Source organism: Musca autumnalis, unplaced genomic scaffold, assembly GCF_047663935.1.
Source record: "Musca autumnalis isolate F117 unplaced genomic scaffold, ASM4766393v1 scaffold_4, whole genome shotgun sequence".
NCBI lineage: Eukaryota > Metazoa > Arthropoda > Insecta > Diptera > Muscidae > Musca > Musca autumnalis.
Genome location: NW_027411977.1, coordinates 134,042,499 through 134,066,322, shown reverse-complemented (window position 1 = coordinate 134,066,322; position 23,824 = coordinate 134,042,499). Strand labels below are relative to the sequence as shown.

The window sequence follows — 23,824 nt, the reverse complement described above, 5'->3', positions numbered from 1 at the left end:
AACATTTTTAAGGTGATCTTGTGCAAACAATTCGAACTGAAGATTTTTTGAAAGTACAGACCCAAATGACAAGAAACCCTAATTGGTTTTTTTTGTGTCAGATCCAGCCCGGATTTTATGGCCCCATCTAAACATGGTTAAATATTGAGTTTTTAAAGAAATTCTGCGCTATATCTCTGAAATCAATGCGAGTCTTCTTCTGACTTCTGAAGCAAATTTGTAGATAAGGACAAGAATAAAATATTTGGAGAACTCGGAAAACTACATTTATTGCCTCAAATTTCAAAATATATGCAAAAATTCCACAATTTTTATACATTTCGCACCGTATCTCCAAAACCGTTAATTTTGTCGGAATATTTCCTTTTGGAAAAATGTGTAATACACAACTCTTCAGAACATGTCATTGTTATAAAATGCCTCTATCCCGTTGTTTTCAGTACATTCCTCTACGACGATTTAATAAAAATGTCAATAATGTAGTGAAATCCGAATTGCGAAAATAAACTCTTGGTGTGAGCTGTGTTTGAAATACGTGTTGTAAAAGATATGATGCAAAACACCGCTGAAACGACATGAAGTAAGCATTTCAGAGTTTCAGAATGTTCTGAAGAATTGCTGAGAACTTTATTTGGAAGATTTTTGCAAAAGGTTACTTGGTCAACTCCCAGTAGTTTAGCTAATACTGACCAGAATTTCAGCAATTATGTAAATTTTTCTATATTTTATAGATTTTGATGCCCTAGATGGAGTTTTTCTTATGTGGTAGTTTCAAAAGATAAGTTCTACTAGTTTAGGGTTACAATACTGCTAAAGACAGCAAGGCCAAATTCCTATTCGTTTCTGAGATAAAGGCCTGATAAATGCAAAAAAGTGCCCGGTTTAGATGAGGCTATAAAGTCCGAACTGGATCTGACAGGACAAACCCCAACTAGGGTTTTTGTAGTCTAAATATGTACTTTCAAAAAATCCATACTAGAAGTTGTTTGCATTTTCAGTGTTGCATAGTGTAATCCAATTCAAAATAAGGTAAACAATCTACCCTCAACATTACCTAGCCTACTGGTAATAATTGGTTATTTACTTATAACTTTACAAGGCAAAACTACATACTTTCCACATTACTACGTAACGAGTTCGGTGGTAATGAAATGTATGTCGTCCGACTACAAATCCGAGAGTTATGAGTTCCACGTTCACCATCGGCAAAATACGAAAATTATGTTGTTAATGTACATTAGGGTCGCACTCCTAACACCTAATTTTTTCCATTTGATCCAAAAACCTTATTTATGAAATTTTATGGCGATCGGTTACCGTTAACGCGTGTTCGTATATTCCAATCGATGAAAAAGGTTTATCTGTTCATGACTGTGGCTAAAAAAACGAAGGCTACAAAAATTTTTTAACATCGGTTCGGATTTTGATTGACCTATATAGGGCCCGATCCGATTTTCACAAATTTTTGTAGGATTCGTTTTTAGCCACAACAATGAACTGGTAAAGTTTTTTCGTCGATTGGACCATAATTGCGGCCTTTACGGAATTTTCGTGCAAATGCACCTTTGGCCCTATACAATAGAAACACAAATCGTTAAGTTGGTATGGGTTAAAGTTAACAGATCGCTATAAAATTTCATATATAAGGTTTTACGAATTTTTTTGGTCTCCCTATTGTGGATACAGACTTTAGATTTCATAATTCCTGAGTTTTACCACTGTAATAAATTCTCGAGAGTGGGAGTACTCGAAGAGTATGAGTTTTACAGGAAATGTACAAGTTACTTTTATATGGAAGTGCTCTCAAGTACTCCAGTTTAAAAAACTAAGATTGGAAGTCAAAATCTTCGAAAAGAGTAAGAATTTACTCTAGGATATCGAGTGGAGAAAACAATTACATATTTATTTTTTTCCATTTTATGTGTTCGTGTTTGTGTACCAGCAAACAAGCAACCATACTATCATATGCTTTAAAACAGAGTATACTCGGTTTCTTTTTTCTACTTGCAGGAGTACTCAACTAGAATTTGAAGGGACATTCCCGAACTCTGGTATTGAACTCTTCCGTACGTAAAGTCGATTTAACATTTATCTATGGGTTACCAGATTAACACCTGACACCCTGTATTACGATGGTTATGTCCACAATATTTTGTACGACCGGAGGCAAGAAAAATATTGAGCCCTTCCCGCGATATAATAATTGTTCCACAGACTTCCCAGACCGGACAAGGTCTCTCATATCAATGAGTGCACCCCGATTCATTTTAGCTTCTTGATATGGGACCTACTATTTATCGCCGAGTCCGAACGGGGTATCTTAAGATACCACTTGTAGAGAAGTTTTACATGGCTGAAATACTCAGGATATCTCGCCAACATTACTGAGGGGTATTTTGCCACCGTTGAAAATTTGCTTCAGAGTGCACGGCGGGTCTGCATACCATTGCACCACGGTGACACCCCCAGAGACAAGAATAACCGTCGAAAAATTGTTAACATGCAGATATTTATATTATTTAAGTGATACGGACAGGAAAGACCCACCGATTGAGTTTTTCAGCTTCAATAGTCAGCGAATTCTACAGCTAACAGAGGCCGGAAAGACTTCAGAGTGGGTTCTTTTCTTTTATGATTTTAACTCGTAAAGTGATTCGTAAAATTATTAGGGAAGTAATAGCCCTGAAATTAATTTATTATTTCTCTAGAAATAAGAACGTCCACTCAAGAGAAAAGTATATAATTTTAATCTTTGGGCTAATATGCGAACAGCATACCACCTATGACAAAAAATCTAGATCGATCTAGGTCAAGGTATGAAAAATTATATGAACACTATCCTGAGGTGAGCTGCGATACCACCATAATATGGAGGGTATAATTATATTTGTCACTCCATTTGTAACACATCGAAATATTCATCGGAGACCCTATCAAGTATATGGGGGATTCCAAGTGAAATCGGACAGTTCGGAGAAAAGTAATTTTTGATTTCAATTGTTTTTGGTTCAATTTATGCTCCTAGCCAACAGAACATTTTAGTATATTTTAAAATTATTTTTTGACCAACGGTACAGAGATATCGCCTATTGAAATTATCGCATTTTTAAAGAACTATGTTCAAATAAATACTCATAACTTCTTAAATATTGGTCCAAATGGGACCATCTTTTTTTTTTGATTTGTTTGTTTTTTTATCAGCTATCGAAAGAAATATTTAAAAGAAAAATGCACTGTGGGCTTCAATGCAATTTTCGGGATTTAATATTTAAAATCAATTTTTAAACATGATTGCACCCTTCGATTTTTTCAAAAAAATATTTATGTTAAACTACGTTCAATTACAAAAATTTTAAGTCCTATGTGGTAATGGGATTCGGACGATTACTATTTTTTCTGAATTTTTTAAAATTTATCAATTAAATTTTTCCTTTAAAGCTTTGTGCAACATTTATTATTTTATTAAAAAAATTAAAACTTTCATTTATAAATATTTGTTTTGATTTTATATTTATGAATTTATCTCAAACATCTTAAAAACTGCGTCCTTTTTCGATTTTGAAAATGCATCAGCGAAAATTCCATTAAAGCCCACTGTGCATTTTTTCCTATTTTTTATAATAAATATATAATATATAATGATAAATATGTACTCTTACCATCAAATATACAGGAAATACTAATTTTGGACAAAGTTATAAAGGAAAAATTGTATTGAAAAAATTAAAAAATTCAGAAAAAATAGTAATCGTCCGAATCCCATTACCACATAGGACTTAAAATTTTTGTTATTGAACGTAGTTTAACGTAATTTTTTTTGAAAAAATCGAAGGGTGCAATCATGTTTAAAAAATAGATTTTAAATATTAACTCGCGAAAATAGCATCCAAGCCCACTGTGCAAATTTTTTGCTATTTTTTAGTTAATAGCTGATAAAACAACAAAACATGCAAAAAAAGATTTTTTCAAATTGGACGAAAATTAAAGAAGTTATGAGTATTTCTTTGCATGTAGTTTTAACAGAATTTGACTTTTTCAAGGCGCGATATCTCTGGAACCGTGAGTCCAAAAAAATATGAAAATATACTAAAAAGTTTTGCTAATGAGCAGCATCACCGCAGCAAAAAATAAAGGAAATCAAAAACCTCATCTTGAAAAAGTGTCCGATTTCACTCAGAAATCCCCATATATATTCTTGATCGATTCAACCATGTCCGTCCGTCTGTCTGTTGATATGAAGATACAGCTCGTAATATTTAAGATAGAGCTTTAAAATTTGGTAAAAGGATGTTTGGTATTGAAAACGCGTTCACATAGCCGAAATAGATTTTCGGTATTCTGAAGGTTGTATCCTCAATATCCCACCGAAACGGCTGAAATTTAGAATTTAATCTTCATTGGAGGTATACAACTTTCCAGCTCAAATTTGTCGGTAGGTCCGCACCTTCACATAGCCGCCATAGAAGGGTACCTCCCGATTTTCGGTATTTTGAAGGTCGTGGTTCACCGAAATGGCTGAAATTTTGTATTTAGTCCTCGTTGGGGGTATACAACTTTCCATCTGAAATTTGTTGCTATAGGTCCACACCTTCACATAGCCGCCATAGAACGGTACCTCCCGATTTTCGGTATTTTGAAGGTTGCGGCCTCAATATTCCACCGGAATGGTGAAATTTATTATTTGGTCCTCGTTGGGGTTATGCAACTTTTCACTTGAAATTTGTTGGTAAATTTGTTGGTCTACTCCTTCACAAAGCCCCCATATGACGGTACCTCTCAATTTTCGGTATTTTGAAGGTTTGAGGCCACAATCCCACAGAAATGGCTGAAATTTAGCATTTAGCCTTCGATGGGAGTATAAAACTTTCCAACTGAAATTTGTCTGCATATGTCCAAGCCTTACTATAGCCCCCATAGGACAGTACCTCCCGATTTTCGATATTTTGAAGGTTGTGGCCTCAATATCCCACCGAAATGGCTGAAATTTAGAATATAGTCTTCGTTGGTGGTATACAAATTTCCTCCTGAAATGTGTCGGTATAGGCCTACGTCTATATATTGCCCCCATAGAAGGGTACCCCTGATTTTCGTTATTTTGAAAGTATTAGCCACATCACTTGAGCGGAAAAACCGGAATTTCGTATTTAGTTTTCGGTGGAGTTACAAAACGTTCCTCCAGAAATTACCCGGTTTATATCAACTTTTTATTTAGACTCCATGGAAGGGTGTTCCCGATTTTCATTATTTTGCAAGTTTTAGCCACATGATTCAGCCGGAATAACTGTCCTTTGGTATTTAGTCTTTGCTAAAGGTATAAAGAATTTTTACGGGTACAAAACATCCCTTGCAAAAAATCTGACAGTATAGGTCTACGTTTTGGAATAGACTCCATTTAAGGGTAGCCCCATTTTAGATTTTTTAAACAGCTTAGCCACCCACTCTCGAACCGAGTTTGCTTTAATTTAATATTGTGTGTTGGCGGACGATACAAATGCTCAATTCGTAAAATTGTATATGTTGGTTCTTGTTTTAGAAAGTACAATGGTGACACCCCACATGAGCACTTTTAAAAAGAAGTATTATTAGTTGGGAGACTCCTGCTATAAGAGGAAAAACTTAGTACTTTCATAAACGAAAGAAACGATTTGTTCTTATTAACTTCAATAAAGTTCGTGGAGGAGGGTATACAAACTCCGGCCCAGCCAAACTTAATTCCGTTTTTATTTGTTTTTAATTTGAAATTGCGAACATCTCCTTTTTTCTCTTACTCCTCTTTTTTATTCAACATTTTCTGCAAAATTAGTCTCTTCTGAACTTCATTTAAAAAAATTACTTACCTGCAGTTCTGAACTATGTTCAAAGTGAATACTGCTGGGACGACCCTCCAGCGTGGAGAAAGCAATTTCACCATCTCTCAATGGAGAAATATCACTGTATTCACTGGTGCAGAAGGCATGTGCTTCACCCTCGCCCTTACGTATCGATCGGTAATCAGGTAGAGCATAAGTGTCGCGACAAGTGGCACTGTAGTATTGATATGGCACCCAGGGACAAGTTTCACATGTACGTTTATAAATGGCAAACGATTCGGGACGAGGTGAACGGAAGAGTAAACGGACATAAGTGATATCAAATGATTTACCTGCAAAAGAACATAGAGAAGAAAAACAAAAAACAACATTAATGGTAGCTACCTCGGTTGACGATCATGTTTCATTCATTCATTTAAAATTGTGGTCATTGTCACGAAGGTATATGACCACCGACCAGACAAACGAACAAACAAATAAATGTATGGCAACAAATACTTACGCAAATTCAATGTGAGATTAACATGATTTGGATGTTGAATGCCTTCATACATTGTCTCAGATTGCCACCACGTTGGATTCTGTGGATCATGCAAATCAGTTAAGAATGATGGATTATGGTCCTCCCATCTGTAAAGTAAGCATTTCAAGATAAAAATGGAAATAGTAGAAGTGTTAATTGTTGTTTCATTTTTGTTGTTATTCTTTTCTTGTGTTACTTAATGCAATAACTTGTATTTGTTGTTGCAGTTGCATGCTTGCCTAACTGTTAGCATCTGCATTTTTATTATTATTTACCTGCAAAATTCACAGTTCTTGTGATTTGAATTCATGGTCTGTACACAAAAATGATTATCACCCTGTTCGCCACAGGTATTTGTCGCTTCAATTTGCAGTTGATAAGCAGCATTTATAAATTCGGGCATACATCTCTGAAATAACATAAACAACAAAACAAACAAATAAATAAATGAAAATAAACATTTGGGTTTTTTTTCTCTCAGACATCGCGGTTAGAGTGCAGATAAATGCAAATTCATCAAATTTCTGTTAAAGAATAAATGTGGATGTTCTTTTGATTTTCTTGGAAAGGGAAATACAGTGACTGTCACTGAAAATGATGCAACCTGTAATAAAAATGTAAACGCTGATAACTTGGAAACGAGTTGAGATTTTTTAACAATTCAAAAAACAATTTTGTTCGCTGAAAAGTTGTCTTTAAGATGGCATACAAAAATATTCCGTTTACAGTACTGTTATACTAAAATTGGTAAATGGTTCATAATAGCTTTCAGTAGTTTTGTCATTGATTCCGATAGAAAAAATGATGTTCCTGACGAAATTTCTTGTTTTTGAAGTTACAAAATTGTTCTATGCCCTGATTGAAAATAGTTTTCAGAAATATTGTTAACATTGCTTTGACCATGTTTTCAGAAATATTGTTAACATCGCTTTGACCATGTTTGCTTTAATAAAATCAAAAATTTCAACACCCTGTTGCACAGTGGGGTTTTATTCGATATTTAATAGCGTAGGGCCCTGGGCGTAGGGCCCATTTTAGGGCCCAGTAACCTCCTATATGAATTTAGATCACTCAAGCTGATCGGGTCCGATAAGATCACAAACAGTATTTGCAAAAAATACTAGTTTTACGTGGTTACATATGCGTTTATTGGCGGTATTATGCCAGAACACCCTCTTACACGTCATCTGTGGTATGTACATGGTGCAATTCCACTTATTATAAGTCCGGTTAGTTTTTAAATCTAATTAATATCTCGATCTCATGTACCAGTACATGTACCACATCCGTCTATAAAAATACATCCAGATCAATATAAAATAACATCTTCCTTTTGGGTCAACTTTTTTGTATAAGGGGACAAATTCGATTCTCATTCGACCTGGTGATAAAGTAAATTTTTTCAAGTCATATACATAACTTAAATACTCGTATTGATTTAAGTCGACGAAAAGTACTAGAGTTTACAACTCCAAAAACAATTCCAGAAAATTTTTGCCAAAATTGTATGAAAAATTGAATTTTTCCTGGAAATTACTGTTTTCCTAAAATTTGCCTATGTTGGTACACCGGTATCTATGTTATATATCGGGGGTTTTGTATAGATTTACCGATCTAAAGCCTTTATTTAACATCTGTTGATGACCTCTGAGAGATCTGCTTAATAATAAGCATCTGTATTTGAGTATCCCCTGCAGTAAATATAATTGTAAATTCATTCACCTTCTTCCCATTTTATGGCGATTTTAGTAGTTTTTACGCGGTATGCAGCTTTGTTTTAAATATTGTAGTATTCTTATATTTATTTTTGGACTGCATTGGATTCACAATATTCAGGAATAAACATTTTTGCATATTTTCGATAAAAATGTTTTTCTTAAAAAATTAGACATGTCTTGTTTTCGGCATACTTGTCTGTCAAACATATAAACAATACAAAAAACTAACAAAAGTTTTGGGAACAACTCTAGTTTAGTGAAAACTCTCCAAATTTTTTTAAATTTTTTCCAGAGGTAGGTAGACGTAAATAAACATTTTTGCATATTTTTGATAAAATAAAAAATTTTTTCTTAAAAAATTAGACATGTCTTGTTTTCGGCATACTTGTCTGTCAAAATTAAACATAGGCGGGAAGAAATCTATTCCTCCTGAAAGCTTTTTGTCCACTTCTTCTTATTAAAAACCATATCATGCCAATCAATATAAAAAACTAATAAAATATTAGGTAATAGTTATTCGAACCATGCAGTTGCAAAAGTTTTGGGAACAACTCTAGTTTAGTGAAAACTCTCCGATTTTGTTTAAATTTTTTCCAGAGGTAGGTATTTTTGCGGTGATTACGGGAATATAACATTTTCTTGGGGGACGGACCCGGTTACCCGGTTATTTGACCCGAAAGTACGGGTACCCGGTAACCGCTAGACCCGGTACTACTGAAAATTTTATATTCCCGTGATCAGCGCAGCAACATCTACCACTGCAAAAAATTTCAAGAAAATCGGAGAGTTTTTACTAAACTAGAGTTAAGCCTAATCATTTGTAAATCTTGAAAGTAGGGTCACGAATCAAATTGCAAAAATAAATATTTCAAAACACAAAATGTCCCTAAAAATCGTTTAAATGTGATATAGGCGTCTGAGTTGGAAATGTTTTGAGCAGCACTGAATGTACTTACAGCTCTTAATTATATTTTTGGATATATGTACATACATACATATGTATGTACGCATGTATGTATCTTTAATTGGTGTCATCATACATTTCAATGAAATAAAATATGTCCTTCAAAGTCAATTCTTAAAAAAGTATATTTTGTTTGACAAATATTAATTTAAAGCATGTGAATTGCTCAAGTTTAATTTAATGGAAGTGTATTTGTGGTGTATTTGTCAATCTGTCATAAAAATTAAATATTTTTCCCGTAACCAAAAACTTTTCAATTTTATAAAGGAACAAGTACGCAAAGGCTATAGTCGGACAGGGACGACCATACGATACCCTACACCACTACCCTGCCAGTTAGCTTTCAGCAAATCAAAGTTTCTTTTGGACAAATAAGCCATTGTAAGAAGTAAATTTTTGGAGTCTGCAACCTTATCACATTAAGTTTAAGTAACAATACTGTTTATCGCCGAGTCCGAAAGGCATGTCTTAAAACACCACCTGTAGAGAAGTTGTACATGGTTGAAATACTCAGAAAATGTCGCCAATTTAATTTTCCATATGCAAAAATAATATTTGCATATGAATGATTTATACATTTCGCATATTTTTGCATATGTGATATATTTCGATTGGAATTTAATTAGAAGCCAAAAATATGCAAATTTTACAAAAATGGGTGTTGCATAAAATTCCGCTGTCTACATATCATTGAGCTGATATTAATCAGGGTGCTCCCATTGATATGAGAGAAGGCTCCATTGTCCCTACTGGGATGTTTTTGGAACAATTATATACAGTACATTTTAAGAAATATTCTTAAATTTGAAATTTGGCGTTGTTTAGCAATTTCTGCTACATCTTTAAATTTTGGACAATTGGACAGGTGATATGATAGGGTTCCACGCAATTTGTAAGAACTGGGAATTTGTCTGTCATGATAGAGACAATTTGTAGCATGGGAGGAATATGTGGTTCTGTTCACAAATATCATTATATCTTAGGTAGTAGGTCCGTTACCAAGCACACATATTATTGCAATTTTCATCAGAGGAAAGATCGGTAGTTAATTTTTCATATATAGGCGATTTTGCCGGTATATGGCCTCCAGGGATTCAAATATGGGCAAAAATAAAATGTTTTTATTTAGCATACAAAAGTAATGGTCTATTGCACCCGCTAAATAATATCAGATCATCATCACAAATTGTAGGCATCTTCTTCGACCTAAACCCCTACCTCATGCAAAATTTCGTAACTATTGATCTATAATTGCGACCTCTAGTATGCTTTTGATTACATTACAAGCAAAACACTGGATATATTAGGCTGTAACTCTGTTATCTGACCACATAAATCAACATAACTGGCATTAATTGAAAGGGCAAGAGTTGTCCTTCCAAATATTATTTATGTGGGCGGAATGTGTGGTCCAGGAATAAAGATATTACCGGTATATTAAAAATTTTCACAATTTTCACACAAAAGTTGTGGTCCATTTAACCCTCTAAACATCATCCGATCACCATCTCAAACTTCTTCTTTGTCATATAATCTTACATTATTTAAAATTTCGAGGCGATCGGACTATAATTGCGACATACAGAGCCGCTACAAAATCGGATAAAAATTTTGTTTTTGGTCCATTTCACCCGCTAAATATTTCTCGGTCATCACCAATAAGAATAGGGATCTATTCTGGCCTGAATCCGACCTCCATACAAAATTTCGTGACGATCGGTCCATAATTGAGGCCTGGAGCGTGTTTACAATTTATAATGGACAGACGGACGGACGGACAGACACACATCTCAAAATCGCTTTATCTCGTCGAGATATGAAGATTGGTATACCACATTGGGGTTCTCCGACGAATATTTCGCGGTGTTACATGAATTTTTACCAAAACAAACTTATAATACCCTTTCCACATTGTGGTGTAGGGTATAAAAATATTTAAAAATTTCAAAAACAGTTCCAGTCTCTTGCAGGTTCGGGAACAGAGCATTAATTATTTCCTAACTTTTTTTCCACCAAAAAAAAAAAAAAAAAAAAAAAAACATCCCATATTTTCTTTAATACAAATACAAATTTCCATAAAACTGATAAAAACTTACCTGAGGTTTACCATATTTATCGTAACATTCTAAGGCAGGCATAAAAGTAGTTGCACCATGACCCGTTGTCCATTGCGGCCCACAACACAGCAATAGGGCTGTCAAAAGCGTCCATGAAATCATGAAGCGTTGTGTGGAGCTACAGCTCCACTTGCTACGTTTCATGGTTTGACTTGTGTTGGCTAATGTGGATGGAAATTATTTTTGTACTTTTTCAAAGGCTGTTTTTTGTTTTATTTGGCAATACCAGAGTTTCGATTTCGTTTTAAAAATTCGTTATGTAGGTTTTTATTCAGCACATATTCATTAAGATTCTGCAAAGAGAAAAAAACAACGCACAGAATTTGATGTTAGAAAAATTCAATATATTTTTTAAGATTATTGTCTGTACATAGAGCACATTGTCTCTGTGGAAAACATGTGGCCAACATATTAACATTTTGTGTGGTCTTGTGTTTTGTGAATGGACTGTACATCCGTCAGTTTTTGGACATATGTATGTATTTATGTATTTAGTAATGTACTATTTGAAAATTAAATCGACTGATAATGTAAACAAAACATTTTGTGTATATTTGTCAATGGAAGATATGTATATTGAAGTCAAAACTGCGCTAAAGTTAAAACTTTTAATGTTGTCCACAATATTGAAAACAAACATTTTGAAGGCAATAGCTATAAGTGCGGCGAAGCGTTTTAACGCTTATCAAAAGTGTATTCAGAAAATATTGAAATTAGTTGTTACTCTCGCATCCCAAAAATATTTTTTTATCAAGATATCCACGTTTTCCATTGATTACCAATTATAAGGCTACACTTTAACAAATATTTTTAATTCTTTAGTGGTCAAACAATTACTGCTTATTTCTGGTGACATGTCCTTGTTAAAATAATAGGTTAGTAGTAGTTGGTTAGTAGTAAACAGTAAATAAGTTGACAAAGAAGCTGAGGTGAATTTATGATCAATTTCTCAAAATATATGTATTGTTGTCCTATTTGGACGAGGTAAAATGTTTTGTTGTTATTTTCTATATGGAATACGATAGTAACACTGTGTGCAATTTTTGAGTCATGTTTTATTAACCATATTCTGTGATACACAGTGTGATAGAACACCAAAAATGAGAAGACACGTGTCCCGCCGTTTTTCCCTATCTCATCAACTTTCGCGGTTATAGGCCTCCAAAAGTTTGAGGCTTTGATGTAAAAAGGGTCATTTAGTCAGGACTATATCTTCCAAACCATTAGGAAATTTGAATTAATCTCAGAGGCAAAGTTGTAGCTTTTGTCTTAAAGAACAAAAATTGTGAACACATATAATCCATCAAATTTCATCTGCAAGGTCAAAATCATCATGGTCAAATTTCTTTTAAAATTTTTTCTCAAGTTTTGTTATACAACTATCAAACCGATCAAATTTGAAGCAAACAACTAACTACAAAAATGTACCTCAGATCTCAATAAACGTCTTTTTATACCCTCAGCCTTTAGGCTAAAGAGGGTATTTACACTTTGATACGACCAAAAATGTGCCTCATCGAAATAATGGTTTTAGACCCCAAGTATGTTTGTACGATATCCGTTTCAGACAATTTTGAGTAGATCTAGCAATGTCCGTCCGTCTGTCTGTCTGGCTGGCTGGTGCGCACGATAACTCTCGAACGGATCAATCGATTCGGTTCAAATTTTGGGTATCGAAATATTTTGTCCAGATTCGATTTAAGTTCGAAGATGGGCCATATAGGTCCACTCCTTTAGGTACCTCCCCCACAAATGTTCAAAAATTGTCGCAAAACTTGTGCGCACGATAACTCTTGTAGGGAATAACTGATTTGGTCCATACTTTGCACATCGTGCAATTTCTATCAAACTTAGATGAGGTTGCAATATGGACTCAATCGGTCCACTCCTTCGGGTACCTCCCACACAAAATTTCGGAAAAGTTCAGTTTAGGACCTGGTCTCGAATCGCTTTGATTTTTGTTTACGCAAGTTGCATTCGCTGTCCTCTATACGACGCTGTAAGTTTCATTAGGGGCAAGTCCATACTTCCTGAGAAAATAGCCTGAAAGTTACAAAAAACCCTATGACACGGTGTGTAGTGGTTGGAGCGCAAGATAACACTCGAACGGATCTGCCGATTCGGTCCAAAATTTGGCTTTCGTAATATTTTGCCCAAACTTAGTTTAAGTTCGAAGATGAGCTACATCGGTCCACTCCTTCCGGTACCTCCCCCACAGAAGTTCGAAAATGTTCGGAAAGTTTGTGCGCACGATAACTCTTGAAGGGAGTGACCGATTTGGTCCATACTTTGTATAGTGTAAACTTTCTACAAGTTTAATATGAGGTTCCAATATGGTCTCAATAGGTCCACTCCTTCGGGTACCTCTCACACAAAATTTCGGATAAGTTCAGTTTAGAACCTGCTCTCGAATCGCTTTGAGTTTTGTTTTAGCAAGTTGTATTCACTGCCCTCCATACGAAGGTACAAGTTTCATCAGGGGCAAGTCCATACTTCCTGAGAAAATAGTATGCAAGTTGCAAAAAACCCCTATGACGCCGTGTAAGGTGGTTAGAGCGCAAGATAACTCTCGAACGGATCTGCTGTTTCGGTCCAAAATATGGTCTTAGTAATATTTTGTACAAACATAGTTTAAGTTTGAAGATAAGCCATATCGGTCCACTCCTTAAGGTACCTTCCCCACAAAAGTTAAAAATGTTCGGAAAACATGTGCTCACTATAAATCTTGAAGGCAGTGACCACATCGGCCATACTTTTCACATCCCCTTATATCTACCAGATATAGATCAGGACTATGGACTATATCTGTCCACTCCTTCGGGTACCTCCCACACAAAATTTCAGATAAATTCACTTTAAGACCTGCTCTTGAATCACTTTGATTTTTGTTGAAGCAACATCCATTCGCTGCCTCAATTACGACAGTAAAAGTTTTTTAGGGGCAAGTCTATACTTCTTGAGAAAATAGCCCGAAAGGTGTAAAAAACAATTTGGATATCGTAATATTTCTTCGAATATTAGATGAAATTCGAAGGTGGTGCTTATAGGTCCACTCCTTCCTGTACCTCCCTCACAAAAGTTCGAAAATATTCGCTAAAATGGTTCGCGTCATATCTTATAAACGTAACAAACGATTTGTTCCAAACTTTGTTTCAATTTACACAGGTTGAGGGTATATCTCTGTCGGCAAAGCCGACAGATACTTTTTTACTTGTTGGAATATACGAACTCTGTAGAAACGGATCTTAACGATCAAAATAGCAAAACAATTGCGATTTTTATCCTCTTTTCTCGGCTTCTGCTCCATAGCTACTAACCCGTTTAAAATTCAAGAAAACAATCAACCCCAATAGTGTAGTAAAGGCATCAATAAACAACTTTCTGGAACATGCGAAATGGCTATGAACGGTTTTAATGGTAAAAATAGCAAAAATCTTTTGAAAATATCTAAATTTTATACTTTTTTCTCCGACTCTGATCCAAAGATACGCAACCGCCCAAAAATTAAGAATACAGTCAACTACAAAAATATACCATAGATTTCAACAAACACGTTTCTAGAACAAATGAAGATTGTAGGAACGATTCTTCAAGCTCAAAATTCGATTATTTTAGATCATTCTTTCCTTTTCGGGTCCGTAAATAACAAACCTTTAAAAGTTCCTTGAGTTTTTAACAGTTTGTTATTTCCAAACCTGAGCAGGGGGAATGTTAAAAATAATTTAATTGTTCGTGAATTTCAGCCCTAAGAATCATTCCTAGAATCTTTATATGTTCTAAAAAGTTGTTTATTGAAATCTTAGGTACATTTTTGTGGTTGACGGTATCCATAATTTTTGGGCGATTCGGTATCTGTGGACCAGGATCGAAGAAAAATGTGTACAAATTTAATATTTTCACAGGTGTTTTGCTATTTTTACCATTAAGAACCGTTCATAGACATTTCGCATATTCCAGAAAGTTGTTTATTGAAGCCTTTGCTACACTTTTGTGGTTGATTGGTTTCTTGAATTTTGAACGGTTTAGTTTCTATGGAGCTGAACCCGAGAAAAGAGGATAAAAATCGCAAATGTTTTGCTATTTTGACCATTAAGATCCGTTTCTACAAAGTTCGTATATCCTAGAAAGATTTTTATTGAGATCTGAGGTACATTTTTGTAGTTGGTTGTTTGCTTCAAATTTGATCGGTTTGATAGCTGTATAAGAAACTTGAGAAAAAATTTTAAAAGAAATTGGACCATGGCGATTTTGACCTTGCAGATGAAGTTTCATGGATTATATGTGTTCACAATTTTTGTTCTTTAAGACAAGAGCTACAACTTTGCCTCTGAGATTAATTCAAATTTCCTAACGGTTTGGACGATATAGTCCTGACTAAATGACCCTTTTTACATCAAAACCTCAAACCATTAGAGGCCTCTAACCGCGAAAGTTGATGAGATACAAAAAAACGGCGAGACACGTGTCCTCCCTAATAATTTTCGTGTTGCACAGTGCAATCATATTGAAACTAAGGAAAGCAAACCATTAGGACACTTATACGACACTTTTTTTCTCAATTTGGGAAAATACGTCATTTTTGCAAATTTCTGGAGAAAGAAATAGATATTCCTAATATAACAGATATTGTGTTCAGTATGAGATATTTTATTTTTCCTCAGGTGATAAATTTTAGTGAAATTCCAAATTTATTCGACTAGAACTTTTAGGGAACAGCATGGAACAAAGTTTCCTTTACGCAGAATGATGCCTGAAAGTGCCCTCTTTCAGCCGATATATACTTTTGTAACCGTACCATTCCGTCCGTCTAACACTTTTTTTTTAATTTATTGAAAAAGTGTGTTTCTAATGTTAGTTATAGCTTTTTTACACAAATTTAATTTTTTTATGAGTTTTATGAAAAACAAGGAGTATTTTTTAAAATTTGAAAAAAAAACAAATTTTAAAATATATAATTTTTTAATTTAATTTAATTTTTAATTTTTCATTGCATTTCGCAACGTTGAATCTTACCATTTAAGCCATTCTTCATGAGTTTTTTAAAAGAAATCTACCAAGCTTTTTTAGAAGATTTGCTTTTATCTGAAACGTCACACCTTGAGCTACTTTTGGAATTTTTTTTATTGAAAAATATTGCACAGGGTTCTGACAAATGGTCGCCTTCGAAACACTGTTTTTACTGAAGAAGTTTGCGGTGCCCTGCGGTAGCTCTAAAATTAATAAGCCGATCAGCATATGTGTTTGTAGGATCAAACGAAATTCAAAAATATCCGTTTTTAATAAAATAGTGAGCTATCAAAGTCAAAATTTAGATTTTAACTAAAAAAATGGATAGATTCTTCGCCGAAAATCCGTCAAAATTTTTTTTTGAAAAAAGTCGATTTTTTTAAATTTGCAAGTGGAATGACGCAGTTTTTAAGATGTTTAACATAAATTGCTGTAATTTTGTATTTTTTTTTTTTGGTAAAATAACAAATATTTCACATTGGTATAAAGGAAAAATTGTATTGACAAATTTTAAAAAAAACTAAGAAAAAATCATATTCATTCGAATCCCACTACTAACTAGGACTTAAAATTTTTGTAATTGATAATACAAAAAAAAAAAAAAAAAAATAATAATAAGAAAATCGAAGAGTACAATCATTGTTAAAAAACTTATTTAAAACATTAAATCCCGAAAATTGCTTCCAAGCCCACCGTGCAATATGTTTTTCTATTTTTTTATTAAAAGGCTCAAGACAACAAAAAAGATTTTTTTTCAAATCGGACCTATATTAACCCTTTGAACCCCGAATTTTTTTCCATGGAGATACAAATTAGTAGCCGCAAATGTTATCTGTGGGCAACATTGGGCCATTGTGGTTATAAGAATTAAAAAAGCTTGTTTTTTGTTGTTACCACTATGTGGTAAGGGGTATTATGTCTTTGTGCATTTGTATGTAACGTGCAAAAGGAAGCGAGATAGACCCATAGTTCCTATTAGGGATATACATTGAATCACTTTCAGAGTCGATTTATGCATGTCCGTCCGTCTGTCTGTCCATGTATTTTTGTTCGCAGCCTACAGGTCGCATTTATTATCCAATTAGGCTAAAAATTAGGAAAGGCCATTTTTTCGGCATAAGAGGAACCCTATTGATTTTGGTGCAAATCGGTTCAGATTTAGATATAGCTCCCATATATATGTTCGTCCGATTTTATGTATTTGATGCACCAAACACGCAGTAACTCTCCAATTTTTATGACATTTTGAATTCATGACGGAATTAGGTCTATAGATAAATGTGCCAAACTATATTGAAATCGGTTCAAATTTGGATATAGCTCCCATATATATGTTCGTCCGATTTTAGGTATTTGATGCACCAAACAAGCTGTATACGTCCGATTTTGATGAAATTTGGAATGTTTGACTGAATTCGGCCTAGAAATAAGTGTCCCAAATTATATCGAAATCGGTTCAGATTTGGATATAGCTCCCATATATATTTTCGGCCGATTTCATGTATTTTCTGTACCAAACACGCTATATATTTCCGATTTCGATGAAATTTGGAATGTGTGACTGGTCTAGAAATAAATGTGCCAAATTATATTGAAATCGGTTCAGATTTGGATATAGCTCCCATATATATGTTCGTCCGATTTTAGGTATTTGATGCACCAAACACGCTATATACGTCCGATTTTGATGAAATTTGGAATGTTTGACTGAATTCGGTCTAGAAATAAATGTCCCAAATTATATCGAAATCGGTTCAGATTTGGATATAGCTCCCATATATATTTTCGGCCGATTTTACGTATTTTCTGTACCAAACACGCTATATAAGTCCGATTTCAATGATATTTGGAATGAGTGACAGAATTCGGTCTGGAAATAAATGTACCAAATTTATGTCAAAATCGTTTAAGATCTGGATATAGCTCCGATTTATATTTTACATATTCACAGTGGTGTAGGGTATCATATAGTCGGCCCGCCCGACTATGATCCTTTCCTTACTGGTTTTATTATTCATGATGTGGAAAAGCATAAACTGATGAGTTTGTTTAATTTTAGAGAAAAATTGATGGAAGTGGAATGGAAAATGGATCTATATTTATAACATATAGATCACAAATTAGCCAATTTGACGAATATGACGGTGTTCATGTAATTTGAAATGCTTATATTGAAATTTTTCAGAAATATTTTCTATTTTGTATACAAACTCTAAACCTGATAATATTGCTCTTCATCAAATACATAAATAAATATTTGAATATATATGCGCTTGATATCTTACAAACCCTAATATGTAATATGTATATTCTACCAATAATTCTCCTCTTAATTCAAGTCCAATCTTCGAATAGTAATATAAATACCACATTTTCAGAAGCCCGAATGTCCCAATGACCCTCTGTACTTCATTGAATACCACTAACCAGCATTTTCATCTTCCACTAATGTAACCACTTTATTACCACAATGGCCCTATGTTGCCCACAGGCAACTTTCAAATTTCAAAAAACTATAACTACTGATTGGAACTGTAAATTATATGTTTGTTTTTTATTTTATTAGATTAACATCTCAGTAAGATTTTCCAAAAAAATATTGGCAATTACTCGATTCATTAGACATTTAACGTCATTTTATAAAATCAGTAAAATATTTCATGTCGAAATTTTTACTAGACTACTTATACTTAAAAAAGATTAACTTCGCTAATCTAGGTACTTATTTAAAAGTGCTTGCCATTTTTTATTCTTATGAAATAAACCTACCGACACCCACTTACTTACTTACTTAGTTGGCCCATTACAGAACATTTGTTCCATAGACCGAACTAAGAAAAGATCTCCATTCCTCTCAGTTTTTTCGCTTGACTTTTTGGAATACCGCGCCTTTTCATTTCTTCATCCACTTGTATGCATGTATTCATATGCCATTTTAGCGGGTTCATCATCGCTCATTCTTATGATATGGCCTAGCCAACGCAATCGTTGCATCTCGATACGTTTAACTATATTCATGTCTTTGTATAGACCGCCAGACCCACTTTCGCAGATTCTGCTTAGACCTTCCTAAAGGTATCAGTTACTTCCTTTATTGATCGTCCCATGATGTCTATGTCATCAGCATAAACAAGTAACATGTGGCTATAGGTGTAAATTTTGCCATTTTTTTTTTGACATTTGCATGTCGTATTACCTTTTCCAGCAATATGTTGAATAGGTCACACGAAAGGCTGCCTCCTTGTCTGAAACCTCTTTTGGTACAAAATTCTTCGGAGAGGTTCTTTCCAATTTTAACTGAGGACCTAGTATCAGTTAAAGTTATCTTACAAAGCCGGATGAGCTTTGCGGGGATACCAAATTCAGACATTGCATGGAATACCTTTGATCGGAGGGGACTGTCGAATGCTGCTTTATAGTCGACAAAAAGGTGATATGTATCGATCTGCATCTCTTGGGTCTTCTCTAGGATTTGCCGCAGGGTAAATATTTGGTCAATGGTGGACTTGCCAGGTCTAAAGCCACATTGGTATGGTCCAATTATTTCGTTGACCATTGGCTTTAGTCGTTCGCACAATATCCCTGACACTATCTTATAGGCAATAGGGAGAAGACTTATGCCCCTATAGTTGGAGCATACAGTCTTATCTCCTTTCTGTGGACGGGACATAGGGTGCTCAGGTTCCAATCGTCGGGTACGCGTTCTTCCTGCCAGATGGTGCTAACTAGCTGATGCATACACCTTATCAGCGCGTCGCCGCCGGTTTTAAACAGCTCGGCTAATAAGCCATCGGCTGCTGCAGCTTTATTATTCTTCAGCCGGTTGATTGCTGTTTTTACCTCATCTTGGCCGGGCCGTATACATTCTATACCATCTTCTGGGATTGGATCTGTGGTATCATCGTCTTCGCTACTATTGGATACCAGCAGATTGGAGAAATGTTCCTTCCATATCCTGAGCACGCTATCTGTATCTGTTACCAGATTACCTTGCTGGTCTCTACAGGAGGATGTGCCTGTACCAAAGCCATATGTTTGATGTTCACTCTTTGGTAGAATTTTCGGACTTCATTCTGGCTCCTGTACATCTCGATTGTGACGTAGGGGATGGAAGATACCAAGGAACGGTCCTGACCGGTTTTAACATGGCAAAGCCCAGGATTTATCTTGGTCTCTCTTTCCTCTATAGTGGACACTGTCGTCCCCGTGGTGTCACCTGGGGAACTGCCTTTTACACCCGTTAAAGGTAGTGAGCTAACATGTGCCGCGCGTTCACCCATAAGAACGTTAAAAACTTGGGTTTGGGCGTCGGGTTAGTAACCCTACCCTAGAAAAAACAGCCTACTATGAAAAAACGAAAGAAAAGAAAAACAACCCGACACCCACTTAGTATATATAAATATCTCAAACGTTGTGGGAAATACGCATACACAAACTCGCAAAATTGCCCACAGGCAACGTCGGACCACAAAGGATTAAAGAAGTTATGAGAATTTCTTTGCATATAGTTTTTACAGAACTCGACTTTTTCAAGGCGCGATATCTCTGGAACCATTAGTCAAAAAAATTCTGAAAATACACTGGAATGTTTTGCTGATGAGCAGCATCATTACAGCAAAAAAAAAACTTCATTTTGAAAAAGTGTCCGATTTCACACAGAAATTCCCATATGTGTTTTCTACTTTCACCAAATTTTATGAAAATCCATTCTCCCAACGAAATTCAACAAAATATGCAGCTTATTTTTACCTGAAAATTTCAGAAAATCGGTGTAGCCGATATTTGAATATTAGTTGTTAATTAATTGTTTAAAAAATTAAAGTATTTTAAAAAAAATATCTTTTTTTTCGATTTTAACATATCTGGATAATACGGCCGCTCAGACATAGCTCTTAAATATTATACATACACAATTTTAAAATTGTTCGTTGAAAAAATGTTCATGACAGACTGTACATATACACATGTATAAATAGTATAATGTGTTCACAATACTAAAAGTAAACAAAACGTTCTGCAATGATCATAAAATAATTGAAATGTCAACATATGAAAATGTTTGTTGTGCTAATGAAGTCATAGATCTTTATTTTGTACGAAACTTGTTTATACCTCATCGGTATATGGTACAGCAACCAATATCATCAAAATGGGTTATTGTTATATTAAATAAAGGTGGAGTTTATAGAATCTTCGGTTTTACCAAATTCATTGCAATATACTCATTAAAAATCCTTAAATTTTTGGACATGTTGGGATTTAAAAAAAACGAGAATACATATTACAACATATCGACTATAAACGCAAATATTTCAAATGTGGTATCTTTATCTGTTTGTAATCTAAAAATACTGCCTGCGATATTACGCCATCTTCACTAAAATATATTCAACTGTTTTTCATATGTTTTCAGCAATTTTATTAAATAACATATCGATATACTCGACAATTTATTGTATTTCCTATTATGTCCTATTTTTTACAACAATACGGAAGGGTTCCCCGAATATTTACAGAAACATCTTCACAATCAAGCTGTGTACATATGTTGAATTTTATACCCTCCACCATAGCATGGAGGGTATAATTAAATTCGTCATTCTGTTTGTAACATATCAAAATATTCATCGGAGACCCTATAAAGTATATATATATATTCTTGATCAGGGTAAAATTCTAAGTCGGACATGATTATAGTCCGACTGTCCGTCCGTCTGTTGAAATCAAGATCCAGCTCGCAATTTCAAAGATAGAGCTTTGTAATTAGAACAGTACCAACCGATTTTCGGTATTTTGAAATGACTGAAATTTGGTACTTAGTCTTCGTTGGGGGTACAAAACTTTTCCCCAGAAAATTGTCGGTATAGGTTACACCTTCATATAGCCCCCCGATTTTCGGTATTTTGAAGGTTGTGGCCACAATATTCCATCGAAATGGATGAAATTTAGTATTTTGTGGTATTCAACTTTCATCTCTAAATTTGTCCACCTCCGGATTTTCGGTATTTTGAGGGTCTGTGGCCACAATAACCTACCGAAATGGCAGACATTTTTGTGTTTAGTCTTTATTGGGGGTATAAGACTTTCCATATGAAATTTGTCGGTATAGCTTTACACCTTCATATAGCCCCCGTAGAAAAGGTAATTCCCGATTTTCGGTATTTTGAAGGTTTTGGCCTCAGTGTTTTTTTTTTTTTTTTTTTTTTTTGGGAAATATTACTTTCCCCCAGAAATTTCTCGGTACAGATCCACGCTTTAATACAGCCCCATAGAATGGTATCTGCCGATTTACGGTTCTGTGGTTAAAAACGACAAGTTTTTTTAGGCTGGGAGGTAGAAGATTTTGAAGTAGGAGATGAATGATACCAAACAACGGTCCTGACCGGTTTTAACATGGCGACGCCTAGGATTTATCTTGGTCCATCTTTAATCTCAAGTGGACACTGACCTCCTCGTGCTTTCACCTGGGGTGCTGCCTCTAGCATCCGTTAAAGGTAGTGATATTATCACCTACAGGAAGTGCGATGGAATAAGGCATTGTATTATAGCTGTCATGAAACGAAACATGAGCTAAGTGTTGGATCAACGCGCGACCGAAGAGAAATATGAAGCAAGGATATATTCTACGAGCGCTTTGAGAGAGCATATGACCGCTACCCTGGCCATGCCATTAATATTATTCTAGGAGATTTTAATGTTAAAATTGGGAGGAAAATATCTTTGGTCCCACGGTCGGCAAATTCAGCCTACATGATGTAACATACAAGATAATGAGCAGGAACCAGGTTCCAACACCACGACATACACAAGGCCACGTTGATATCCCCAGAATTGATCATGTTGTGATAGACGCAAGACACTTGCGCAGAGTGTTGGATGTCTGATCGATTCGAGGGGCGAACATCGATTCGGAGTATTTCCTTGTAGCAGTCTAGGTACGCACTCGTCGTAACGTTGCGACCAAAACTGCGATATAACACAGGACGGAAGGTGGATGTCCAGAAGCCGCAAACCCAACAGATAGCAGGAAAGGATACTCCACTTAACTGACCCACATGTTGGAAGACGACACTTTTTATCCCGATAATGTGGAAGCGCAGTGCAAAGAATAGCCCACTCTGCTCAAACTGCCGCAAAATCTATACTTGGGTAGCAAAAATCACCACCGAAAAATCCATGGTACGAGAAGGAGTGTCGCAAGGCTGCCGCAAGACTTTTGCAAGGAAAATTAGCGGGAGAAGAGGAGAATCGTATTTCCAGGAGAGAAAAAAGAAAGAGCAGGAAAAACGTGAGCGTGAGAAACTCGAGATGTTCAGGAGTCAGAATTAAGTCCGAAAATTTTACCAGAGTGAAAAACACCAGACTGAAGGGTATGGGGCAGGCACATTCCCCTGCCATGATGAAGGGAATCTGGTAACTGGTACGGATAGCGTACTTAGGATCTGGAAGCCGCATTTCATGAAGCTCTTAGTATGGAATATGGGCGGTGATGAAGATACCCCAGAATCAATCGAAAACGACGACGGTGGTAGACATTCACCACCTAACCAAATCGATGTTATGTCAGGAACTAATGGGTTGAAAAACATTAAAGCAGCAATAGCTGATTGTCTGCCGGCCGAACTGTTCAAAAACGGTGGCGAAATGCTGAAAAGCAGTATGCATCAGTTAATTAGCGAAATTTG

General features: G+C 35.2%; 1 protein-coding gene across 1 annotated transcript in view; it reads right to left on the bottom strand.

Moving 5' to 3' along the window:
- Positions 1 to 23,824, bottom strand: part of LanB2 (laminin subunit gamma-1) — a 66,374-nt gene that overhangs the window by 18,282 nt on the left and 24,268 nt on the right. Inside the window, exons 2-5 of the mRNA XM_073985938.1 lie at positions 11,112 to 11,425; positions 6,609 to 6,742; positions 6,313 to 6,440; positions 5,838 to 6,142 (exon numbers count right to left, since the gene is read on the bottom strand). Coding sequence (XP_073842039.1) covers positions 5,838 to 6,142; positions 6,313 to 6,440; positions 6,609 to 6,742; positions 11,112 to 11,276 — 732 coding nt within the window. The 5' untranslated portion in view covers positions 11,277 to 11,425. The remainder of the gene's footprint in view (positions 1 to 5,837; positions 6,143 to 6,312; positions 6,441 to 6,608; positions 6,743 to 11,111; positions 11,426 to 23,824) is intronic.